This window comes from Nanorana parkeri, unplaced genomic scaffold (genome assembly GCF_000935625.1).
Source record: "Nanorana parkeri isolate BGI_ZX_2015 unplaced genomic scaffold, ASM93562v1 scaffold1657, whole genome shotgun sequence".
Taxonomy (NCBI): Eukaryota; Metazoa; Chordata; class Amphibia; order Anura; family Dicroglossidae; genus Nanorana; species Nanorana parkeri.
Window position 1 is genome coordinate 53,832 of NW_017307925.1, and position 24,507 is coordinate 78,338.

Here is a 24,507-nt window from a genome sequence, read left to right on the forward strand (position 1 = left end):
AATAGAAAATTGCTGGAAGCTGGTTTCCAAGCTACACCCTCTGTCTCTTTTGTATGGCATAAAAACACAGTAAAACTGAAGAGTAATACAAAACAATTTAGTAAATGGATAGATCTGTCCTTGAACGGTTGCTGACTACATAGGTAGCACAGAAAAGCTTCAGATAAAAAAAATCATGCTCCATTTGGGCTTAGGAGCTTCTTCAACCCTTGTTCTGCACAATAAGAGTAGAATTCATCCAAATACAACTAAATTAGCATTAGAATGATAGCAATTATTTGTTATATTAATCACGAAACTGGTAGCACAGTTACACATCTCTGTAATAGTGAAAGATACCACAGCACAAAACCAAACTGGGGGAGTATGCAATGCTGCGGGCAAAGTGTGCATATAGTTGATATATAAAGTGTGAAAATTCTTAGCTGCTGTGTGAATTAGATGTGAAATGAAGAGAACAATTAATGAGCCAACAAAAGTCCAACGCAGACATGATGCAGAATTGTAATGTTCATAAAAACCATCCCTTATAAATATAGTGGAGAGTAGTGATGAGGGAGGGGGAGGATGGGGAGAGGAGCCAGAAAGGGGGGGGTGATATATAAATATACAAGGGAATGTTAATTAATGTGTGCAGTTATAGTAGGTGAGAAGTAAAAACTATATGGGATACAATGAGATGCCAAATGTATATGTGTATGTATAAGGATATGTATGTAGGTGTATAGGGATATATGCATATGTATAGGGATATATGTAAACAGCTGTTCTTCGATACCTATATATTTACCTGTATGTATGAATATATATTTATATTTATGAAGTATATCTATGAAATTAATAAAATCTTATTCTATAAGTTCATAAAAAGATCTAATTTATGACAGTTTAAAAGAGAAGTAAAGCCAAACCTTTGTTTGGCTTTACTTCTCTTTTGGGTCACAAAAGTACATTTACTAATATACTCCTGTGACCCAAAGTCAGCAGATAGCAGGCTACTGCCTGCTATCTGCTGACAGTGCAGAGCCACACTGCAGCTGGGAAGAATGCCGATAATGTTGTTGGTATTCACCTGGCTGCCTGATTGACAGCCGGCTCTGCCTCTCTAGAGCCAGAGCCAGCTGTGCCTGCCCCCTCCCCATCTGTCCTTCGAGTGAGCACTGGAGGAGCAGATAGGGGAGGGGGAAAATACCTGCAGGAAGTGGTAACTGACAATCACAGGTCTCTGCAGGGAGAACACCTTGAGAAGACTGTGAGATGAGCGATCATCGGTTACATGATGGCTCAGCTCTTGGTATACAGCTGGAGTGTGACAGCTGCAGTGTCCTACGCTGGTTTGAAGTATAGGGAAGACTATATTATACTTCTCCTTTAAACATGAAGCACATGTGTGGTTTCCCCACAGACACCAAAAAGATACAAGTCTGAAAGTTAGAATCTAACTAGCACTTATGGTAAAATAATTGCAATTTGCATCTACACACTTCAATAAACAAATTCCATATACAGTATACATCAATGTTCATCATCAACAATCATTTTGGGTCAATTTTATTGCCTTTGGACTCTCTCTCTGACTGATGTTCTATATCCAGCTATTCCTCACTTAACGAGTTAGTACAGTAGTGTTGGAGATGTACAGTACTGTACAGTGTACTGTAAATCTGTAAATACAGTACTTACCGAGAATAGCAGCGGAGATCGGACTACAGTACTGTATGCAAGATGAAGTCTGTGAGATGCCGCACTGCCACTGCCACGTTCCTGCACGTACTGTCAGAGAGCTGGTCGTAAGTGCGAGCGGTCGCTAAACAGGGAGGGTCGTTAAGTGAGGAATACCTGTAGTCCATCGGAATACATACTGGAGGGAAGGAGTGAGAGGATCTCTCATATGACTCATTCAGTTGTGTGTGTAAATTGTAGCTTTTGAGTTCTGTATACAACAAGCTTTTGTCAAAGGAGCAGCTCAGAACAGACATGATAACATGACACTAGTTACCAGAGGTTTAACCTGCTGTCTGTAAATGTAAGAATTAAATATTTTTAGCAATTCTTTTTCCCTAAGCAAAATAAAGAAAGAATATAAACAAAAATGTATCTTGGTTCATCTGATGTGCCAGCTGCTACCAGCAAGGCTATGCTATGGTTGGTGTTCTGGCAGTGCCACCAACAAGCTCCCACCACGCTTTCGGTGGTTCTAGTGAAGATCAGCTCTCCCTTGGGTAAGCACCCTTGGTGATAGCTTTCTACTGTGCTTCTAGTGGCCAGAAGCATCTGTAACTGATAGGAGAATTAAAAGAGAACTATGGGGTAAGTGTTTTTCACCATAGTTCTCTTAAGGGTCACGGGAGGACATATACTAGCATCCTCCTGTGACCCAAAGTAGCTTGCGGTACACTGAGACCACTGCAGCCAGGATCGATCCCGACATTACTGTCGAGATTCACTGTCAGACGTCCCAGGGAGCTAGTAGTGAGATGAGGAACCCACTGGCAGTAAGCAGCTGACAGTCCAGAAACGCGGTACAAGTTTAGGGATAATCCAAGAGGGGTAGTCAATGTCCAATCCGGGTCGAGGCAGGCAGTGAAGGTTCAAAGGCGGAAGACAGTCCAAGGGTCAGTAATCGGGAAGGATACAAAGGGGGCAACAGGCAATAGGAGGATCAGCAGGGAGGCTAGGTGTTCACCATAAGGTGGAATAACTCAGCAATAAGCCAGAGCTCAGGCCAGGTTTTTATAGCCAGGGGAGGTAGGACCACCCCCTGGTCACCGAGGCAACCAGGAGGCCTCCCTCCCCAGGAACCAATGGCAGGCGAGGAAGATGGAAGGTGTGTACTGGGAACCTCCCCCAGCAAGGCCCACACCTGATAGCCAGATGATGCAGGAACACTATGCTCCCGGGGATGCGCGCGCAGCCTGCGCATGCGACCACGCCGCGTGACTCGCGCATGCGCACCTGCACCTCGGGCACCAGGTGTTCTACCGAGCTGAAGGGGTACCCGTGCCCTGCGCCGTGCCCGTGGTCCCCGAGTAGAGGTAACACCCCCTGCTTCCTGACATTCACCCAGCTGTGTGAGTGACAGCTGGCTCTGCCTATCTAGAGGCAGAGCCAGCTGTACCCGCCCCCTCCCCCGTCCGTTCCCCCAGTCAGCTCTGGAGGATCGGACAGGGGAGGGGGGAATCCCTGCAGGGAGCCATGAGTGACAGCTGGCTCTGCTATCTAGAGGCAGAGCCAGCTGTGCCCGGCCACTCCCCCGTCCGTTCCTCCAGTCAGCGCTGGAGGATCGGAGAGGGGGAAATCCCTGCAGGGAGCCGTGACCGACAGTCATGGCTCTCTGCAGGGAGATGATCGAGAAGTGAGCGAGCGACGGTATGTGTTCGCTCACTTCACGATCTATCGAGCCGACGTGTGACACTTTCATTGTCACAGGTTGGCTCGAACTATGAGGAGGAGTGATTTTCACTCACCTCATAGTTCTCCTTTAATCTTCTTCTCTTATTCTTGGTTTGTATATAGTTAATATTTTGAGCAAGTAGAACTGTGCTTTTTAGAAGGCTCTGAATAAACTGGCCTTGAACCGCTTTCACTTGTTCGCAGCTGCATTCTTGTATCATGAGAACTGTGTCTTATCTCATTTTCTGTAACCACTTGTATGACCGTTCTGTATACAACAAGCTTTTGTTAAAGGAGCAGCTCATAACAGACATGTCAGTTTTATTGCCTTCGGACTCTCTCTCTGACTGATATTCCATATAGTCCATCTGAATACATACTGGAGGGAAGGAGTGGGAGGAATCTCTCATATGACTCATTTAGTTGTGTGTGTAAATTTGAGCTTTTGAGTTCTGTATACAACAAGCTTTTGTCAAAGGAGCAGCTTAGAACAAACATGATAACATGACACTCGTTACCAGGAGTTTAACCTGCTGGCTGTAAATGTAAGAATTAAATATTATTAGCAATTTTCTTTCCCTAAGTATATTAAAGAAAGAATATAAACAAAAATGTATCTTGGTTCATCTGATGTGCCAGCTGCTACCAGCAGGGCTATCCTATGGTTGATGTTCTGGCAGTGCCACCAACAAGCTCCCACCACACCTTCGGTGGTTCTGGGGAAGATCAGATCTCCCTACGGTAAGCACCCTTGGTGATAGCTTTCTACTGTCCTTCTAGTGGCCAGAAGCATCTGTAACTGATAGGAGAATTAAAAGAGAACTATGGGGTAAGTGTTTTCCCCCATAGTTCTCTTAAGGGTCACGGGAGGACATATACTAGCGTCCTCCTGTGACCCAAAGCTCAGTATATCGCGAGCTACAGCTCGCGCTACACTGAGACCGCTGTAGCCAGGACGGATCCCGACATTACTGTCAAGATCCACCCAGCTGCGTGAGTGACAGCTGGCTCTGCCTATCTGGAGGCAGAGCCAGCTGTACCCACCCCCTCCCATGTCCGTTCCGCCAGTCAGTGCTGGAGGGTCAGAGAGGGGAGGCGGGAATCCCTGCAGGGAGCCGTGACTAAAGGTGCCCATACACCTTACAATTATCTGCAGATTTTCTGTGGTCAGATGGAAAAAGTGCAACAGATTGGCCCAGGTAGAGATTACTCCATCCACACAGTTAAGTGTAGATGGAGGAATCTGTTTCCACCTTTTCCATTTGACCACAGAAAATCTGCAGATAATTGTAAGGTGTATGGGCACCTTGACACTCAGGGCTCTCTGCAGGGAGATGATCGAGAAGTGAGAAGTGAGGGAGCGACGGTATGTGTTCGCTCACTTCCAGATCTATAGAGCTGACGTGTGACAGTTTAATTGTCACACGTCGGCTTGAAGAAGATTTTCACTCACCTCAAAGTTCTCCTTTAATCTTCTTCTCTTATTCTTGGTTTGTATATAGTTAATATTTTGAGCAAGTAGAACTGTGCTTTTTAGAAGGCTCTGAATAAACTGGCCTTGAACCGCTTTCACTTGTTCGCAGCTGCATTCTTGTATCATGAGAACTGTGTCTTCTTATCTCATTTTCTGTAACCACTTGTATGACCGTTCTATGACCCATAGTTGCATTTATTAATTTATATACACGTGCATGATTTTTATGCTCGCCCCCTTGGACAATAATGGGGTGTGAGCCTGAATATTGAAAATAGCATTCTCTTGTCCCCCAGTCAGAGCAAATGCAGGCCTTCGTTTAGTCATTTGCCAGGCCTTCCACAGAACAGAGATCTACTTATCTGGCTGTGATCTTTATTGCCCCCAGCCCTAGTGAGTCCCAAATAACCTCTAAAGGTGCCCATACACCTTACAATTATCTGCAGATTTTCTGTGGTCAGATGGAAAAAGTGCAACAGATTAGCGCAGGTGGAGATTACTCCATCCACACAGTTAAGTGTAGATGGAGGAATCTGTTACACCTTTTCCATCTGACCACAGACAATCTGCAGATAATTGTAAGGTGTATGGCCAGCTTAAGCCTTTTATAGCGGTCCCTAATTAAAGGCATGGGACCAGGCACTCATCTATTACCAGTGGACAAGTTAATATTCACAAGCCGGTCTGGTAGAGGTAATGACCCAGGTCACCCAGCATTCACCCAAAAGTCATAAACCTGAGTTATAAAATCAGCTACATTTCATAATATGGAATTGGGCGGTGATAGTGTAAAATAAAGGTTCATCCTCCTCCTGATTTCCATCCCCAGCCCTGCCCTAGGGGCCGACTCCATGAGACCCCCTTTAAGGGCTAATAAAGCAACTAGGGAGGCTTTTGTTTTGAAACACCAAGAAAGAAACATCCAGAAAAGAACTCAAGTAACATCAAAATGCCTTAACATCGCAGAAGAGTTCCCCTTTAATCTCTGGAAAGCATCTGCTGAAAGCTTGCTTGAAGAAGAGCCCTGCAGACTTCTCCTTTGCTTATTGAACTCTGAACTCTGTCAGAACTCCTAAAACCAGGACTGTTAAGGACGATCTTAAAAATCTTTAAGCTTATCTCTACGCTCTAAATACGAACTTAAAGTATCCTTGCCTCTGTGAAGAGCGCTACTGTATAGTGAATCCTTTCATATTTCTGTCTGAGAGGACAGCGGTATCATAGGAGGTGTTTTAAATGGTCACTGCACTTGCTGGGCACGGTCTGTGTTTCCATTAAAAAACACATGGTGGCAGCGAACGTTTGGTGGTGGCAACCACCCAGGGGCGTATCTGCCTCAAGGCAAACAAGGCGTTTGCCTCGGGCGGCAGATTCCAGGGGGACGACAAAAATGCCGCCCCCCAAAACATTTAGGCAGACGAGCTGCACAGAAACCATCAGCCTGGCTGCGTAATGTGAACGGGGAGAAAGCGGCGGGCGGTGGAGCAGGAGGAGACGGGGGACGGAGCAGTAGGAGGCAGGGGGCAGAGACAGAGGAGATGGGGCGGAGAAGGAAGAGGCAGGGACAAAGACGGGGGAGGCGGGGGTGGGGCAGAGACGGAGGAGGCTCCGCCGGAGCTCCAGTCGGGCAGTGAAGATGTGACCATCGGGCGATGAGGACGAGGAGGCTGTGCTACGAAGAGGTCGGGCAGCGGAGGAGGCTGGGTTTCCTGTGCCAGGTAAGAGGACTGTGCTGGCAGAGCCCAGCATAGATTCTGCACAGCCCACTAAAGAGTCTCAGGTGGGCTGTGCAATACCCATTGGTGGGCTCTGCAGGATCCATAGGGGGTTCTGCAGCCTGCTAAGCCCACCACAGATCCTGCACAACCCCTCTGAGATTCTGCAGACTGCCGGGTCTCAGGGGCTCTCTGCAGGATCTGTGGGGGGCTGTGCTGGGTCTCAGGGGGGCTTTGCAGGATCTGTGGTGGGCTTTGCAGGATCTGTAGGGTGCTCTGCAGGGTATCAGGGAGGCTGTGCAGGATCTCAGGGGGGCTCTGCAGGGTCTTAGGGGGGCTGTGCAGGATCTGTGAAGGGCTCTGCCGGGTCTCAGGGGGGCTTTGCAGGATCTGTAGTGGGCTCTGCAGAGCCTCAGGTGGGCTTGGCAGCCTGAGACCATGCAGAGCCCAACAGATCCTTCACAGCCCACCTGAGACCCTGCAGAGCCCACCACAGATCCTGTGAAGCCTACCACAGACCCTGCAGAGTACACCTGAGACCACAGCTTTCCTGCTACGCTAATAGCGGAACATGTCAAAAGCTGGATACAGCGTGTGCAATGTATCCAGCGACTGACAGGTTACGCAAAAAGTAGTAAACAGGGGGGGCACCCGAGTTTTGTCTTGCCTAGGGCAGCCCCAAACTAGAATTCACCACTGCCCCCACCTTGTATTAGCAGTTGGCAGCAGAGAGGACAGAACTCCTCCTACGGAACCTGAGCCTCTCTTTGCAGCCGCAGCACCCCCCTCATCTCCGACTCCCCTGGTCTCAGCATTTAGCAGACTCCGACAGCTGACTTCAGCCCTCCTCTGCTTCCCAGCTCCGCCCCCAGCTTCTTTCCGGCAGCAGCACAAGGTAAGGGGGGTGCACTGTGATGTAGGATGACATGGGGGCATAGGATGACATGGGGGCACAGGATGACATGGGGGCATAGGATGACATGGGGGCACAGGATGACATGAGGGCACAGGATGACATGGGGGCATAGGATGGCATAGAGACACAGAATGACATGAAGACACAGGATGACATGGAGACACAGCATGGCATGGAGACACAGGATGACATGGGTGCATAGGATGACATGGGGGCACAGGATGACATGAAGACACAGGATAACATGGAGGCACAGGATGATATGGGGCACAGGGTGGCATGAAGACACAGGATGACATGAAGACACAGGATAACATGGAGGCACAGGATGATATGGGGCACAGAAGATGGGACCATGGGAGACGCGGCCCCGGCCAGCGGAGGCTCCAGCAAGATGCTTCGGTGGCTGGAGGAAGAAGAGGCATGTCCTGAAAGCAGGCTGGGGAGCTACAGGCAAGAGGAACGGCATGTGTGCAGGGAAAGGGACCCTCCACAGCCCATCATAAATCCTGCACAGCCCACCTTAGAGTCTCTGTGCAAGGTCTATGGTGGGCTCTGGGGGGGTCTCTGGTGATAGATCACAGCACAATTATTTGTTTTGCCATAGTTCTGTCTGTCTCAATTGGGACTAAAAATGTAAATAAAGTTATTATAATAAACAGTGCTTGGCCATATTTGTCTGATGATTAAAAAAAAAAATAACTTTCTGTTAATCACAATCTACTGTAATCTACTATATCTTGGATCGGTCTGACTGTAGCAAAATGGAAATCTGGTTGGTAACTATGAGTTACTACACTTAGCTATTTTTTTGATTGCACTGATTTTTGACCAAAGGCATTAGCTTCACTTACCACCACCTTCATGAGGAGCCACAAGGTAGTCATGGAAAGTTTCAGAAGTACATGATAGTTTGTGAGCATCATGGGTACCTGCTATTGGTGTAGCAAGTCAACCAGGGGCAGACTGACAACGCAAGGGAGCCCCCGGGCAATACAAGATTGCAAGGGGGCCCCTTTGTTCTCCGCCCATAGACAAGCCCCACCCGCATATACATTCTTGTGTTACAGAATTATTTCGCCACACTATTTCCAGGCCTAGTCACTAAAACTTGAATTGCAGGGGAATTGGTAGGAGAATTTCAAAATCTGGACCAATATAGACAATTTGGAAAGTGAGCTAAATGGCAGAATTTTTCTGGTTTGGCTTAACTGCTTAGCCGTGGGCCGTCGGGCAGTGCTCAAATGGTCAGTTTGCCCCTGGTCACAAGTAACCCTGATGTCTGCACTTCACATCTACCCTGATGTCTGCTCCTAAAATGTACCCCTGATGTCTGCTCGTCACATGGACCCCTGATGTCTGCTCGTCACATGGACCCCTGATGTCTGCACGTCACATGGACCCCTGATGTCTGCACGTCACATGTATTGCTGTACTGTCCCAATATCTCTTATTTTGTGTATATGTTTTCCTTACAATCCTGTATGGTTTTCAGCAACGAAACCACTTGCATATAAAGAATATGTTATCATTTGCCATAAGCTCACTTTTCCAAGCAGAGTGATCCACTGACCAGCACCATGTGGGGTACACTTTCCACTGACAGATCCCGGATCCCAGTTCATATACATTGCTGGGGATAGACGTGCCAATTCCTCCATAACATGCCCAGATCACCTTTCCCTGCACAGCTCACTTCACACGGACAAACATCATTACACCCACGGATCTCACAGACATGTGATGAACAAACATGACTTTACACTGTGTGGGGATCGGTGCGCGAAGATCTGTGCTGTGCAGAACTCTGTGATGCAGTTTACTCAGGGATCCTCGAATGGTGTGTGGATGCGATGCTGTACTAGGGCTGTCCAAGAAAGGCATCCCCCTCCAGGCCCCCTTTTATTCCTATATAGGTGGCCCCTGAAATGGCTGTGTCCATAATTGACAGCGTACTAAGTTCCTGTCGCTACCGCATCTCCTATTTCTTCCACCTATAGCAGTACCACTGACAAGTAGCTGGTGCGGGACAGTTGGCAGCCGCCACGACCCCCTCCTGGCCGCATGCCCTCGGGCACTGCTCGAGTGCCTGAATGTTTAGTTTGCCCCTGAAGTCAACCTATATTGCTATCAGGGCCGGCCTTAGGCCTTTAAGTGCCCTGTGCGAGAAAGCTTTACAGCGCCCCTCAGTGACCACACCCCTCTGTGACCACACCCCTCAGTAACCACACCCATTTTCTAATAAAGACTCCCATTTTGTTAAGCCCCACAGAAACATATTAAAAAGTATGATAAAAATAAAACTTTTATTCAAAAGGTATAAACTTGTAGGCACAATAGAAGTATTCTTATTAAATAAAACAACAGAAGGCAAACAAGTGGTAAACAATAAATGTCAAACTAAAATAGAGTCTTTAAAAATAAAGTGTCAGGTTGTCATGCCGACACCCTTTTTTCAGGTTGGCCACCGGCACATTCTGCATATGCGTGCCAGCATCTTGGAGGCGGGGAGCATGACGTTACATGACGCCTTGCATACGTGATGTCAAGGTGACGTCACACGCCGATATATGCACCGATATTTTGGTGTATACCTAGATATACACTAAGATGGCGGCGCCCAACACGTGCGGTGTCATATGACATCATGCACCCTGCCTCTAGAACACGTAATTGGCGGAATCCAAAATAGCATAAAAATGTGTTTTGTTTGATGAAACAAATGAAAACGTTTTTAGTTTTCGTTAATTTCATCTGAAATGAATGTTAAGGCTTTGCACATGCCTAATGTTAATTTTAAAAAATAAATCAAGCACTGTGATGTGTTTAAACAAGCTCAGCGCATGTGCATGGCGTACTGCACAATTTGGTGAACACTGTTGCCTGTGTATAATATATATGTGTGTGGGTTTTTTAAAATATATTATTTATTTATTTTTCTTACTGTTGGGGGGGCTTCGGGGAAATATTAGGGGGTCTAAACAGACCTCTGATATTTCCCTTTTAAAATAGAAAATAAATTGAGGACACAAAGTCCTCAATTTCTTTTTCTGCATCCTCTTTTCAAAATGAATGGAGAGCACTCAGTACAGAGGCTTCCCACTGATGATAGAGAAATATTTACTATCACCAGGTTCTGAATGGAGAGAAGCCTCTGTAGTGAGTGCTACTCCCCATTCAAATTCATGAATGAACAGGAAGTGATGTAAATCACATCCTGTTCATTCATAATTGGGGACACATACTACTATGTGTCCCCAGTTATTTACAAACACTGGACTGATCAGACGAGGGTGATGTCAGACAGGTAACAAATCACCAATGTCAGGATCACCAACAGGCTGCCTTTTTGTTCCTATGGAATCACTCCCTGTAGCCAGATGCAGCACAATGTCACTATGTTGCTGGCCCGAATGCTGCTGAATCTGAAGGGGGTGACATCTTGCTGCCGTGAGCAATTAGGGACATACAGGCAGCCTCTTAGGGCTAGTTCAAACCAGAACTGCATCACAACTGTGTGCGCCTGCGCAGCTACAGTGCGATGAGTTTTGCTGTGATTTTACCACTTTTTTTACGCTTAAAATAGTGCTGTCCAGTGTGTTCCAGTGTGTTTGCATGTGTTTTTGATGCGTTCCATTGCGATCAGGGGCAGCTTAAATGAGACAAGCATTATTTTTTCTGACTGCATTGGAATGGATTGCACTGGTGTGAAGAGCGCACCAGAAATACCATTAGAAAGCATTGTGACACGATTTTGATGCAGCTGCCAAACTGAACGGACTGCATCTGATGTGAACTAGCCCTTAGGCCAGGGGCGCCCACAATTTTTCGTCTAGAGATCTACTTTTCAAATGACGAGCTCAATGAGATCTACCAGCGAAAAAAAACACCATTATTTAGAAAACAAGCACATTGAAATCGTTACTGGGACTACAGCCTCTCTCCCGCGCTCTCTCCTTTCTCTCTCTAGGCCGGTTCACACCACAAAGTCTGCGTTCCAGAGCGTTCGGCCTCTGGAAAGCAAGCTGGCCGGCTCCCTGCGTTCAGGGGCGGGAGGGGGGTGTGGCGGTGCATTAAAGTCAAAGGCACCGCAGCCACGCCCCTTGTCTGCTGTTCGATCGCCCGCACCCCGATCGATCTGCAAAAATGCTGCATGCACTATTTTTGCAGATCGCACTGGACCGGAATGCAGGCACTAATGTGCCTGCGTCCTGGGTGCGGGCAATCGTGGCTGCGGTATCATTGACTTCAATGCACTGTCATACCCCCTCCCGCCCCTGAATGGGGGGAGCCGGCCGGCTTGGGTTCCAGAGGCCGAACGCTCTGGAACCTCAAACTTTGTGGTGTGAACCGGCCCCTTCTCCTGGCTGTCTCTTCTCTCTCTCCTAGGTCTCTGCTGTTACTTCTCTCTCTCCTAGCTCCCTGCTGTCTCTCTTACCTCTCTCTGCTATTTCTCTTCTTTCTCTCTCTCCGCTGTCTCTTCTCTTTCTGCTGTCTCTTCTCTCTCTCTCTCTGCTTTCTAGCTGTCTTTTCTTATCTCCACTCCCGCTGGACTGGAGTGGAGATAAGAAAAGCTGGACTGGAGTCCTCACTCCGATAGGACGACCGGAGAGTGATGTGCCGATGACGTAGTTCCGGTGCGCCACCTGTACGAGAGTCTCGCCGCTGCACCGCTACGATATGGGAGAAGTCTAGCTGAGGACGCTGCATGCTCTCCCCTACTAAATATGTGAATGGGCAAGGTAGAACAATGGGAGTGCACCACAGTCGCTGCTGTTAACTAGGGCTGCCACCTGTCCGGGATTCACCCGGACAGTCCGGTTTTGAAATCTTGTGTCTGGTTTTCAGGTCTGCTGAGCCCGGGCACAAGTTGTCAGAACTTCAGGTGGACAGGGAACAACCCCGGGGTCTTACTGCTGAGGCTGCACTATATTGGAAGCTGTGAGCTGACATGTGCGATCTATGGAGCTCCTCAGTAAGTTCTCCCGTTCTGTGATCGTTTTTTTTCTTTCTGGTGGAGGTGCAGGGTAAGTGTTTGTGTTCCTTTGTTGAACGGTATGTGCTCAAATCCTTTGCCATCTGTGACAGTATCGCCTTCCGGTCCCGGTGGAGCTGGGGGATTCCCCCAGAACGCAGGGGAAGTTTTGTGAGCGATGTGGCAAAACATTGCCTGCGTTCTGGTCCAGTGCAAACACAAAAAAGCAGCATGCTGCATTGTGAACTCCGAGTGTTAATAAATATCTGGAAGTATTATACTTGCATTTATTTTCTTTAAACACTCCCGTCCGGCCATTTGTGAACGGCCGGACGGGGGTCTGCTAGGAGCTGGAGGGCGTCTTAAGACGTCCTGCCCCTCCCCCCTCTCGTGTGCGGTGCTCATCACTCACACAAGAGGGAAAACTGTGAGCATGTAAACAGCCAGCTGTTTACATACAAGCGATCGGGCGTCTCTAGAGACGCACGATCGCTTGCAGGAGCTGCGGGTGTGCGCTCCCCCCCACCCGTACCTCTGTCCCTCCGTCTCCTGTGATCTGCTGTGGCCAGTGCGGCTGGAACCGGCACAGCGACGCTCTAACAGCAGATCAAAGGGAGATCAGTACTCGATCTCCCTTTTGATCTCTTTTCACGTCCCCGAATGCAGTATATTACATAACTTCCAGCATTCAGTGTCACTCTCTGATGAAGCAGATCTCTGCTTCATCAGCTTCTCTGAGGGTCCCTAGGTGACATCGGAGGTCTTGGAGACCCCTGATGTCTCCATAAAGAGGACCTGTTTGGTGAACTTGCTATCACATTGGGGATTTCTTAGTCCCCTATGTGATAGCAATAAAGTTAAGTCTAAAAAAAATTAAAGCATAAAAAAAAATAAAGAAGCTAATTATTTGTAATAATTTTTTTCAAAATTTAGGGTACTTTTTTTGTTATATACCACCACCAAAAGAAAGCTCCATCTGTCCCCAAAAAATGGTATGAAATTCGTTTCAGTACAGCGTTGCATGACTGAATAAACGTCAGTCAAAATACCGCATAGCTGAATACTGAAAAATGGCCTGGCCAGAAAGGGGGTGAAACACCATAGTCTTCAAGTGGTTAATACATGCAACATAAAAATATATATCTCTTCGCTTCTCCTATATTCCCAAAAAAAAGTGTTCTGGTTTCCCATGAAGAAAAGGTGGCATCCCTACTGTTAACACCTGCAGCGCCGGCAGATCCCCACTCTGTCTAGGATCCAGCATCACTCAAGGGAGGATTTGCATAGTGATCAGCATCCATCCACACATGGGATACACTTTATTAAAGGAAAATCATTACTATAGATCTGCTTTAGATAGGTCACGATGAGATTACGAGGCATAGCAGTCGTTACAAGAATACACTGCAAAGTCTCCCTGTGTACTTGACGTTGCCCAGTGCAAACTAATTTCTCCACACATGAAAGCGGAACGTTAGAGCCAGTGGTCGGGAGATGGGGAAAGATATCTGAACCGGACGTTGTCATGGACACGCGGCCCTTACTTCCGACAGAGTGAAACATGGTGGGGAAAATAAAACGTGCTCGGCAGAAGCTGCATAATGCAGCGGTGCGGGTTAGCACCCAGGAGGAGAGTGGTCCCGTTGTGCCCGAATACAAGGTGCCTTCAGACGGTGAGCCGCCCAAGCCATTGGCCTGGCACAAGCAGGATGGAGGAAAGGTGAGTGTACGTACACGTGTGTATGAAGCCAGCTGATACCCTGATGTGTGCAGAGATCGCACAATCCCAGCGTGCACTGCGCGGCTTCTCCTGACCAGGGCTGATAGATAGCAATGGCTGCCAGCCAATGTCCACTTCACCACCAGCCGGAAACCATATTGCAGATCTGTGCCCAATAGCAGAGTGTGCCCCCCCTGGACCTTTAGTAATAACTAATTACATGAACAGTAAAAGTTCAAAGATGTCCAGAGTGTAGTGTTAATATAGTGTATACTCATTGGTTTATGTTAGTGGCATTCTTTATTACAGGAACTCCTGTAAATCAATGTTTAACACTGGGTTACTGCACTGATCTGGAAGAAATACACAAAGCATGCCAAGATTCAAATAATAATACACATGCCTCTTGTACTTGGACGATATTTGCTTATTCTGGAGTTCAGCCTTAAACACGTATAAAACATTAAAGGAGAACTATGAGGTGAGTGCTTTTCACTCACCTCATAGTTTTAGCCGACCTGTGACAATGACACTGTCACAGGTCGGCTCAGTAGATCGGGAGGTGAGCGAACACATACCGGGTTCGCTCGCCTCTCGATCCTGTCACGGCTCTCTGCCGTGACAGGGGCTGGATTCTCCTCCACGCTCCGATCTGCCAGCGCTGACTGGCGGAACAGACGGGGGAGGGGGCGGGTACAGCTGGCTCTGCCTCTAGATAGGCAGAGCCAGCTGTCACTCACGCAGCTGGGCGGATCCCGTCATCTACGTCGGGATCCGCTCCGGCGTCTCAGTATACCACGAGCTGTAGCTCGCGGTATACTGAGCTTAGGGTAACTGGAGGACGCTAGTTTGTGTCCTCCCGTTACCCCAAGTAGAACTATGGGGAAAAACACTGACCCCATAGTTCTCCTTTAACGCCTTATTTTATTTTCCTATATTTAGACATGTAGCCACCCACTTCTTGATTATTCACCTAGGCTGCCCACAGCCTCTTGGGATATCTACGAAGCAGGTCAGGTCTCCCTAAAGATGGCTATTCACTGTGCAAATTTTGGCAGGTTCTTTAGGAACCGGCTGCAATTCGCACAGTGGTTGCCTCTGTCAGCACCCTTTTGGCTGGCGTCCTTTGATCAGCTGATCGAAGGAAAAGTTCAGAAGATCTTTGTGTGAACAGAGCTAGCAGCCATTGAGCTGCTGGCTCTGCTCGGGTATTCTGACAGCGGCCCGTGACCGCTGTCAGAATAAATAATAAACAGTGGGGATTCATTGTTTTCATTGTGGGGATTCAATTTTCATTGTGAGCTGCAGGGATCTCGTTAAAAGAGAACTATGGTCAAAATTTATTTTTGGGCTATAGTTCTCTCTTTTGGGTAACAGGAGTACCATTAATGAACTCATGTGACCCAAAGTCAGATTATTAGAACAGTAGAAAGGCATCATGGCACACTCACAAACTAGCATGTAAAACAACTTGTCTCACCATATCTTCTGCCCCATGTGCTCCAAGATGGAGCACATTGATATCTTCTGCCCCATGTGCTCCAAGATGGAGACTCTCATAGTTTAGAGTTAGGACCGCACTATAAGAGGTGCCTTGGCGCGGCAGTGCGGCTTACACATCCTTTGCAGAAGACGTGTATCCAAACCTCTGTCATTGTCCTTAGTGGTGAGACAAGTTGTTTTACATGCTAGTTTGTGAGTGTGCCATGATGCCTTTCTACTGTTCTACTGTTCAAAGCCCATTTCGTGTGCACCTTACTGTACAACTGGTAACAAATTGTTGAGTGCGTTTGTCGTTTGTTTTGCTTTACCAAAGTCAGATTATAGCACGCTACTGACTACTATATGCTGTCAATGCAGAGCTGTGACGCAGCCAACATTATTGTCGGGTTCAACCCTGCTGCCTGCGTGACAGCTGGCTCTGCTTCTTTAGGGCCAGCTGTGCCCTCCCCTCCTCTGTCTGCTGCTCCAGTCAGCGCTTGAGGAACAGAGAAGGGAGGGAGGAATTGGTCACTGACAGTCATTACTCTCTGCAGGGAGAAGCTGTGAGTTGACCTTCTTAAACTATTGAAAAGAGTACATTTTACTCTCCCAATAGTTTACCTTGAAGTATATGTGGGTGTAAAAACACACACCCAAAAATATTGACACCCCTTGCATTTCTGTCAGATAATGCACCAGTTTGTGCAGAAAATTGTTGCAATTACAAATGTTTAGGCATTCTCATTTTTATTTCTTTTGTTTTGTATTGGTATGACACAAAAAAGTGGAGAAAGACAAGCCAAATCCGACACATTCCACGCAAAACTCCAAAACTGGACTGGACAAAATGATTGGCACTCTCAAAAATTATTTGGTAGCACAGCCCTTGGAAAAAATAACTGAAATCAATGGCTTCCTGTAACCATCAATGGGTTTCTTGCACCTCTCTACAGGAATTTTGGACCACTCTCCTTTCGTCAACTGCTCCAGGTCTCTCAGATTGGAAGGGTTCCTTTTCCCAACTGGTGTTTTGAGATCTCTCCACAGGTGCTCTTATCGGATTCAGATCTGGACTCATTGCTGGCCAGTCCAGTACTCTCCAGCGCTTTGTCTGGAACCATTTCTGTTTTTTTTTTTTTTTTTTTACATGTGTTTTGGGTCATTGTCCTGCTGTATGACCCATGACCTCTGACGGAGACCCAACTTTCTGATACTGGGCCCAACATTGCACCCCAGAAGTCTTTGGTAGTCTTCAGATTTCATAATGCCATGCACACAGTCAAGACATCCAGTGCCTGAAGCAGCAAACCAACCCCAAAACATCAGTGAACCTCCACCATGTTTGACTGTAGGGACTGTATTTGTTTTCTTTAAGGGCCTCATTTCTTTTTCTGAAAACAGCAGAATGATGGGCTTTACCAAAAAGCTGTAATTTTGTTTTGTCTGTCCACAGCACATTCTCCCAAAAGGATTTTGGCTTCCTCAGGTAAGTTACGGCAAACTCCAATCTGGCTTTGTTTCTGTGTCAGCAGTGAGGTCCTCCTGGGTCTCCTACCATAGAGTTTCTTTTCATTCAGATGGCGATATATAGTGCGAGCTGACACAATTGTACCCTGTGCCTGAAGGTCAGCTTGAATATATCTGGAAGTTGATCGAGGGTCTTTATCCACCATTCAAGCAATCCTTCGTTGCAATCTTTGATCAATTGTTGTCTTTCGTCCACGTCCAGGGAGATTAGCTACAGTGCCATGGGCTGTAATCCTCTTGTCAATGTTGCGTTCATTCGACACAGGAACATTAAGATCTCTGGAGATGGACTTGTAACCTTGTGATTGTCCATGCGTTTCCACAAAAACTTGGAATGCAATTATTTTTTGCAATTTGGAGAAGGTGCCAATTATTTTGTCCAGTCCATTTTTGGAGTTTTGCGTGGAATGTGTCAGCTTTGGCTTTTTTTTTTCTCAACTTTTTTGTGCCATACCAATACAAACAAAATAAATAAACATGAGAATGCCTAAACCTGAAAGAAATGCAGGGGGGGGGGCAATATTTTTGGCCATGACTCTATGTATGTATGTATGTATGTATGTATATGCAGTCCAAAATGCAGTAACTCATTACATACAGTCAGCACTGAGAGTTGAAAACTGTTCAAAGGTGAAATCTGGTTGCTGTGAGCTATTGTTCGTTGCACATTGGTAAGCTTTGCAGTGACTTACCAAACTCTAAATTTTACTTGTGGTTGTAGTTATAAATGACACTGTTTTGTACAGAAAGCTGTTCAAATTCTAGCGGTGTGCTAGAAAAATTAAATATATTAAAATATAAGATTGCTTCCTGTGTTTTTTGCACTGTAAAAATTGCTTGCCGTTTTCTTGTTTTACCAGGACTGGGCATTTTTATGCTCGGATATCTTTGCCTCAACTAAGATTGACCCCAAAAAATTAACCCAGAAGTTAGAAGTGGACACGCAAAGTTTGGCATCGGTTAAAAAAGGTACAGTGTGCTTTACATTTCTTCTACATTGGTCAATGTAAATATTTATTAAGCCTTGGTAATTCAAACCCAACATCTGATTAAAGAATGCAGGAACAGTGGTTTGTAACCACATTTTAAAACCATTAGATGATGCCGAGATTTTAGCAGAAGTTATACAGTATTTACAGAGTCTTAACATCTCAGCAGGCCGCACAAACTACAATCTTATTATTCAATCTCATTTAGCTTTGCTAAGACCTTCAACACATTTTACCCTTTTGCAGCCACCAACATTACTATTATGTCAACAGCAGGACTTGATATCACTGCACCTCCCTGAAATGAACACGCACTAACAGAAATGGACATGTGCTGCCAAGTCCATGAGCCTGCACACTAGCTTTTATTCTGGCATCTGAGCACGTGTGAGTTCCCTCCGCCAGGATATTCAGCGGTAATTCAAGTAGATCCCATCGCACTCCTGACTGGGTATAACCCAAGATAGGTTGGTGCTGAGATGACAGCAGATGCCTCTGCAGATCAGTATTCTCTAGTAGAAAAGTCACTCGCACTCCAATATGAATGTCAGTCAATGTTGTTTATTGACAAAAGAATTGTCACATCGTATAGCGACGTTTCGGAACCGTGTAGGTCCCTTCTTCAGGTAAGCAAAGTGTCAGGTTATCCAGTGGTTCGCGCATACCCGTCAGTAGACTGCTCATTACAAGTCTATGCTATGTTCTGTGACATCAACCTCAATGTGTGCATCCCAAGAGGAAGGCTGATCAACACCACGAATTGTGTGGTGTCGCTGAAAGTAGCTGACTGATTGTGGGAAGACAGGAGCAAGGATAAAAACCAAAGCTATAATGTTATGATGGTACATATAGTAGATGGATGTTATTTGTTCTTTATTTCAGGAGTGAACTACCACTCTAAGGCCTAAAGTGTGCAAAAAAATGAAAAAAATTGGCTCTGGCAGTGAAGTGTTAAAAGGCAAAGGCCTATTGGATTGGAGGCAAATTGAATTCGTTTTTTTGGTAGGCAGCACACTATGCAGTTTTTGGTAATGTTAAAGGAAATTGTGTAGAAATTGTCCACTCAGATTGTAATGTGTGTGACCATGTTGAAGATTGGCTGTGCCAAATCCACTTTTGGAGCCTCTCTGTTAGTCAGTGAAGACGTCTGTACCATTATATGAACCATGAGGAGTGAAAGCGGTGGAGTCGAAACATGTGCTGTGCTCAGCAGCCACTGTATGTGACATTGGTTGGGGAGGGAAAGCAGAGGGTAGCTGGAAAGAGGAGAATCCAGCTCACCCTCCTGGGATAATTATTCGAGTTTCACCTGTATATATGTATATAGTGTATGCTCCGGTGACAGGGTTTCTTTAATGTTTTTGTTGTGGTGTGTTTTTAAAGAGGTTCTCTACAATTATGTGAATAAAGTGTATTATTATTATTATACGACTACTTGGTGGTTGCGGCTTGATTATATAAATGGCTTTTCCTTTTTTTATTCTTTCAGTTTTGTTGCCTGTCCTACACAGGAAATGATAAACTAGTAAGTGAGCACATACATACACAGCTCTGTAGCAAGATTATTCTTTGTCTTATTAAACAAGTATGACAAAGCTTTCAAATTCAATGGCAAAATAAACAAATGAAGTGTATAATTATCTCTGTCCATCCAGTTCTCAGGTTTGCAAAGCTCCGTTTCCAGACCTATAGAAGTGATCCATCAGCTTTACAGCCACCTGAACCACTTCTATCGGAGAGCCCGAAGCCAGGAGTTTGTTTACATCCTTTCTGCTGCACCTTTAGTGCTGAATCACTTCAGGCGGGTTCAGGTAACCCCCCTTAACCCGCTTAAATTGGTTATACCAGGAACACGGCCTACCGCTGTTTACGTACAAGCGATCCGGCATCTGTACAGTCGGAACTACCAGGGTCGCAGCGGTCGCAATTGCGACCGGGCCCTGGCGTTCCGCCTGTTGAGGGGGGGCCCAGAGAGGAAGCAGAGGGCACAAAGCTTCCTCACGCTGTGCCCCCCTTCCGGTAATGACGGCTCTCCCCTGACCGATCGTTAGAAGATCAGCAGGCTTCTAGCCACTAATCTCTCCTTCGATCATTGGACCCAGAAGTCAGTGCATTACATCACTTCCAGTGTCACTGTGTACATTCTCTGGCTCTTAGAGCCAGGAGAAGAAGCTGGTAAAGCAGATTTGGGGATCCCTTTGTGGTCCCCAGGTAACAGGGCTCTGAAAGGACCCTGATGTCTCCATACGTGTCCCCCCACGTGTATGCACGTACAACACAAACAGGCTTAGGGTGCGCCTGCGTGCAAAAACGAAATTTGCGTCACACGCTGCAAAACTTTTAAAGCGTCGCCTATGGGAGATTTTGGGTATTGTAGTTTTTTGCGGTTTCACGTGCCAGCGCAATTTTCATTTTAGTGTATTTTATCCTAATAATACTGGTTTGATAAACATTTGTGCAAATACTGTGCGACATAAAAACATTGGTCTGTGGGGCCAATCACTTTATGTGTTTTATGTAGAGGTGCACCAAAATGGAATTAAACTAAACCGAAATAAAAAAAATGGTCAGGCCGAAACCGATACCGAAAATGTTTTTTATTTTAATTTTTTCACTTTTTTTTTTGGCACACAGCCAATTATTCTGTAAACATTCAACTATTGTTCTTTTTGTCTTTTTCTAGAATTTTTAGTTGCTTTGGCATTCCAAGTGAATATAAGCCCCGCTTATCTACTCATTAACCAGTTGACATCCGCGTTGTTAAACCCCCTTCCCATCCAGGCCATTTTTCAGTATTCAGCGCTGCGGTACTTTGACTGACATTTATTCCGTCATGCAGCGCTGTACTGAAATGAATTTTATACCCTTTTTTGGGGACAGATAGAGCTTTCTTTTGGTGGTATTTATTCACCACTGGGGTTTTAATTTTTTAGACGCCCTCGGAGCCGGTAACAACTTTAAACCTTACAGTTGTGTTAAACTCTCTCAGCTCGGCTTCCCTGAACTTCCTATCCAGTACAAGATCAGGAAGAGTCTCCAGCAGTTGTCCATCTTCTAGCTTAGAACAGGCAGGAGAGGGGAGCAGGGAAGAGTCTTTGCTTGCTATGTCTGTGTGTTTGTGGAGACACACAAAGCTTACTAGTCCAAACAAGAGTGGCTTCATAGGACCCTACAAGGGAAAAGTGCCACCCTTAAACAGGATATGAGGACCAGCTAATTCTGCAGGAAACAAAAACTATTCAACATCAAGGAGCATCAATTGTAAGCAATTGAATCTGCTTTTAAAATGGCTTAAAACCCTTTTCTCTTTAGTATCACTTTAAATGACCAACTAGAGCAGAATGACACAGAAGCAGTGTATCACCTCCTCGTTGTGCATACATTGGAGAGAGAATGACTGTGGAGCCGTCCTACTTGCTCCACTGCCACGGTAGAGGGAGACAAACAGATCTTTGGATGCTCCTCATATCACATAAGTGGGTTCCAGGTAAAATGATGATCAGCATTTCAGTTGAGGGTGCAGCACTTTTGAGTTTTAGAGGTGGATCGTGTTGGAGGTGGTTGAAAGAGAGTTTAAATAAGGGAAATGTGTTACTAAGGCCCCTTTCACGTGGACGCCTGTCCGTCCCGATAAGCAGGGGACCCGTGCATGAATCCCCAGCTGAGTAGAGCAGGTGGCAATGGATGTCGCTGACATCTGTGTCCGTCCAGTTTTTTTCCTCCATCCTGCGATGGAGAAAGATTGAAGTTGCTGGACCCATGTTAGGTCTATGGAAAGTCAGATGAAAGCAGACATGTGTCTCTTTCCATCAGATTACCACCAATCTGTCGCGATCAGGTCCGGCAAAATGGAATTCTGTTTTGTTTGGGTATCCGACCTGGTTGCAGTTGGGGGTAAATCAGATGCAAATGGACGCACATCCATTTAGATCTGGCTGCCCATCGAGTAACATTGGGCTTGCGATCAGATCCGCCTAAAAAACTGATGGGCAGACCTGATCAGGATGAAAGGGGTCTAAGTGCATATGTTCCAGTGTAGTGACTAGACGTATTGCACTGGATACGTTGAAGCTTGTTTTCAAAGACTTTTTAGTATCAATATGTGTTGGGCATTGCACATTGAGTTATAAAGTAATCATATTGGTGTTAAGGTGGATATACTTGGTTTATGGTGTGAATAATAGCCTGTTATTGATGATAAGCACTACACTTTACGTTATCTTAAATGGTTACACATGACATGCACTAGGTATTATTATTAGGTATTTGTTATAGAAAAATGAAATAAATATAGATATACTTATTTTTTTTTTTTTGTGCTGTCTGTATCCCTGGAGCATTTCATAAATATTAGTTGCACGGTTTAGCTGTTTAAGTTGTTAAAACGTTTTTTATTGATATCTTGCAAAATTGCTTGGTGCTTCGGGTGCTGGGAAATGCAATTCTCTCTTGGGAACCACATGACAATGGGGTTCTGTTACATGTTCGTTGTGTACACAAAATAGAGATATGAGATTTCTAGCTCCTAAGGGAAGGGGAAGCAGAAATCGTTATCTTCCCTTATGCTGTGGTAAGCGTCATTTCTCATGTTCACAGAGAAGCAGAGTCTATTGTTCTGCTAGCTCCCTTGAGTTTTGCTCACATCAATTTTGACTATATGGTCTTCTTGCTGCATTGCATTATGATAACATTTAAATGTGTTCAGATCTTTCTTGGCAGAAAATGAATGTGTAGATGAATATATCCACTGAGGATAATCTATCGCCTGCTGTAAATTTTATAAGACTATAGTACATTTCAAGATCATGTAATATGGGTGGTGTCGGTGGTAGTGGCAAAGTCTGTAATTTTATAGTCTGTCCAGTCTTACAGCCACCCCAATGTTTTTCCTTGTTTCCTATTCACACCACAAGATCGGTGTGATTGGCGGTGCACTACGATAAAAAAATGCCAACATGCTGCATTTTATCACAGCGCAGCGGATGCCACTACAGGTCACTGCATGGCAGCGCAGTGCACTGTGCTGCCATGCGAAGACATGAATGGAGCCATATACATTGTGTACTCCATAATGTTAAAAGAAAAAATGTAAACAGTGACAGCTCCGGCAGTGTGTAATACAATGCAACGCACTAGCCCCTGCGCTAAAATGCAGCTTTTAGTGCATAGGCTAGTGTGAGTGGACCCTTACAGGTAATAGAGGAGACTGCAGCTGAACCAGGAAATAAATGTTACAAATATATATAATGACATTGTAGATGTTGCTACTGGCAGTTATATGATTACCTTTGGGAAAGGACTTAAAGGAGAACTATGAGGTGAGTAATTTTCACTCATCCTCATAGTTCTAGCCGACCTGTGACAATGAAACTGTCACAGGTCGGCTCAGTAGATCGGGAAGTGAGCGAACACATACCGGCGTTCGCTCACTTCTCAATCCTGTCACGGCAGAGAGCCGTGACAGGGGAGGGGCTGGATTCCACCCTCCCATGTCCGATCCTCCAGCGCTGACAGGGGACAGCTGGCTATATCACCGGCAGTGACAGCTTCTGACACAAGCGATCGAGCGTCTCTAGAGACGCTCGATCGCTTGACTGTAAAGCTCCCGGCCGGCCGTGTAATTACAGCGGCCGGCCTGGAAGCTGCTCGTCGGGCTCCACTGTCTGCTCGTCACAGACGAGCGGATTTTTGAGACTATATATATACAGTGACAGCTCAGAAGCTGTCACTGCCGGTCCCGAGATCCGATGCAGCCGGGACCGGCATGGCTCTGTGACAGGAGATCAAAGGGAGTTCAGTACACGAACTCCCTTTGATCTCCTCTCAGTCCCAATGCAATGACTAGGTGTGCTGGGGTGTCATTTAGAAACAATGGCAATGCAGTGCACCTCGCATGGCAGCACGCAATGCGGAATCCCGCTTCACATAGATATATAACACAGCCTAAATGCGGTCTTGGATGTTTCATTGTCGTACAGCCTCGGCAATTTTGTCCCAAGATGTATCACTTTTTCATACAACATGAAAAGTTCTTCTCCAAGCAGGTCTGCTAGGCGCATCTAAATATTTAAAGTTTTATTAAACCCTCAGCTTTTTTTGCATATATCTACTTCTAGCAAGCAGTAGATATATGCAAAAACATTTTTTAAAACGCTTTAAACGTACATGTGTCTTACCTGCGCTCTCCCGCTCGAAAATGTGAAAATTCTCGGGCGGCCGCAAAGCATCTTGGGGCGGGCTCTTGCGCAGTTCCGATTTTCGGCTGGGAGACGAGGAGAGACACAAGGTAAGTCTATGGACGACGTGCACCCGCATG

At 46.0% G+C, this 24,507-nt stretch overlaps 2 protein-coding genes across 2 annotated transcripts in view; one reads left to right on the top strand and one right to left on the bottom strand.

Moving 5' to 3' along the window:
- LOC108799203 (integrin beta-2-like) overlaps positions 1 to 3,614 on the bottom strand; it is a gene marked incomplete at its 3' end in the record, with an annotated part of 50,063 nt that extends 46,449 nt beyond the window's left edge. Inside the window, exons 1-4 of the mRNA XM_018571034.1 lie at positions 3,468 to 3,614; positions 2,172 to 2,280; positions 1,716 to 1,861; positions 1,193 to 1,369 (exon numbers count right to left, since the gene is read on the bottom strand). Coding sequence (XP_018426536.1) covers positions 1,193 to 1,369; positions 1,716 to 1,861; positions 2,172 to 2,280; positions 3,468 to 3,614 — 579 coding nt within the window. The remainder of the gene's footprint in view (positions 1 to 1,192; positions 1,370 to 1,715; positions 1,862 to 2,171; positions 2,281 to 3,467) is intronic.
- A 10,368-nt stretch (positions 3,615 to 13,982) lies between these two features.
- The window catches only part of FAM207A (family with sequence similarity 207 member A), a 148,816-nt gene continuing 138,291 nt past the window's right edge, over positions 13,983 to 24,507 (top strand). The window contains exons 1-2 of the mRNA XM_018571035.1: positions 13,983 to 14,193; positions 18,063 to 18,171. Coding sequence (XP_018426537.1) covers positions 14,035 to 14,193; positions 18,063 to 18,171 — 268 coding nt within the window. The 5' untranslated portion in view covers positions 13,983 to 14,034. The remainder of the gene's footprint in view (positions 14,194 to 18,062; positions 18,172 to 24,507) is intronic.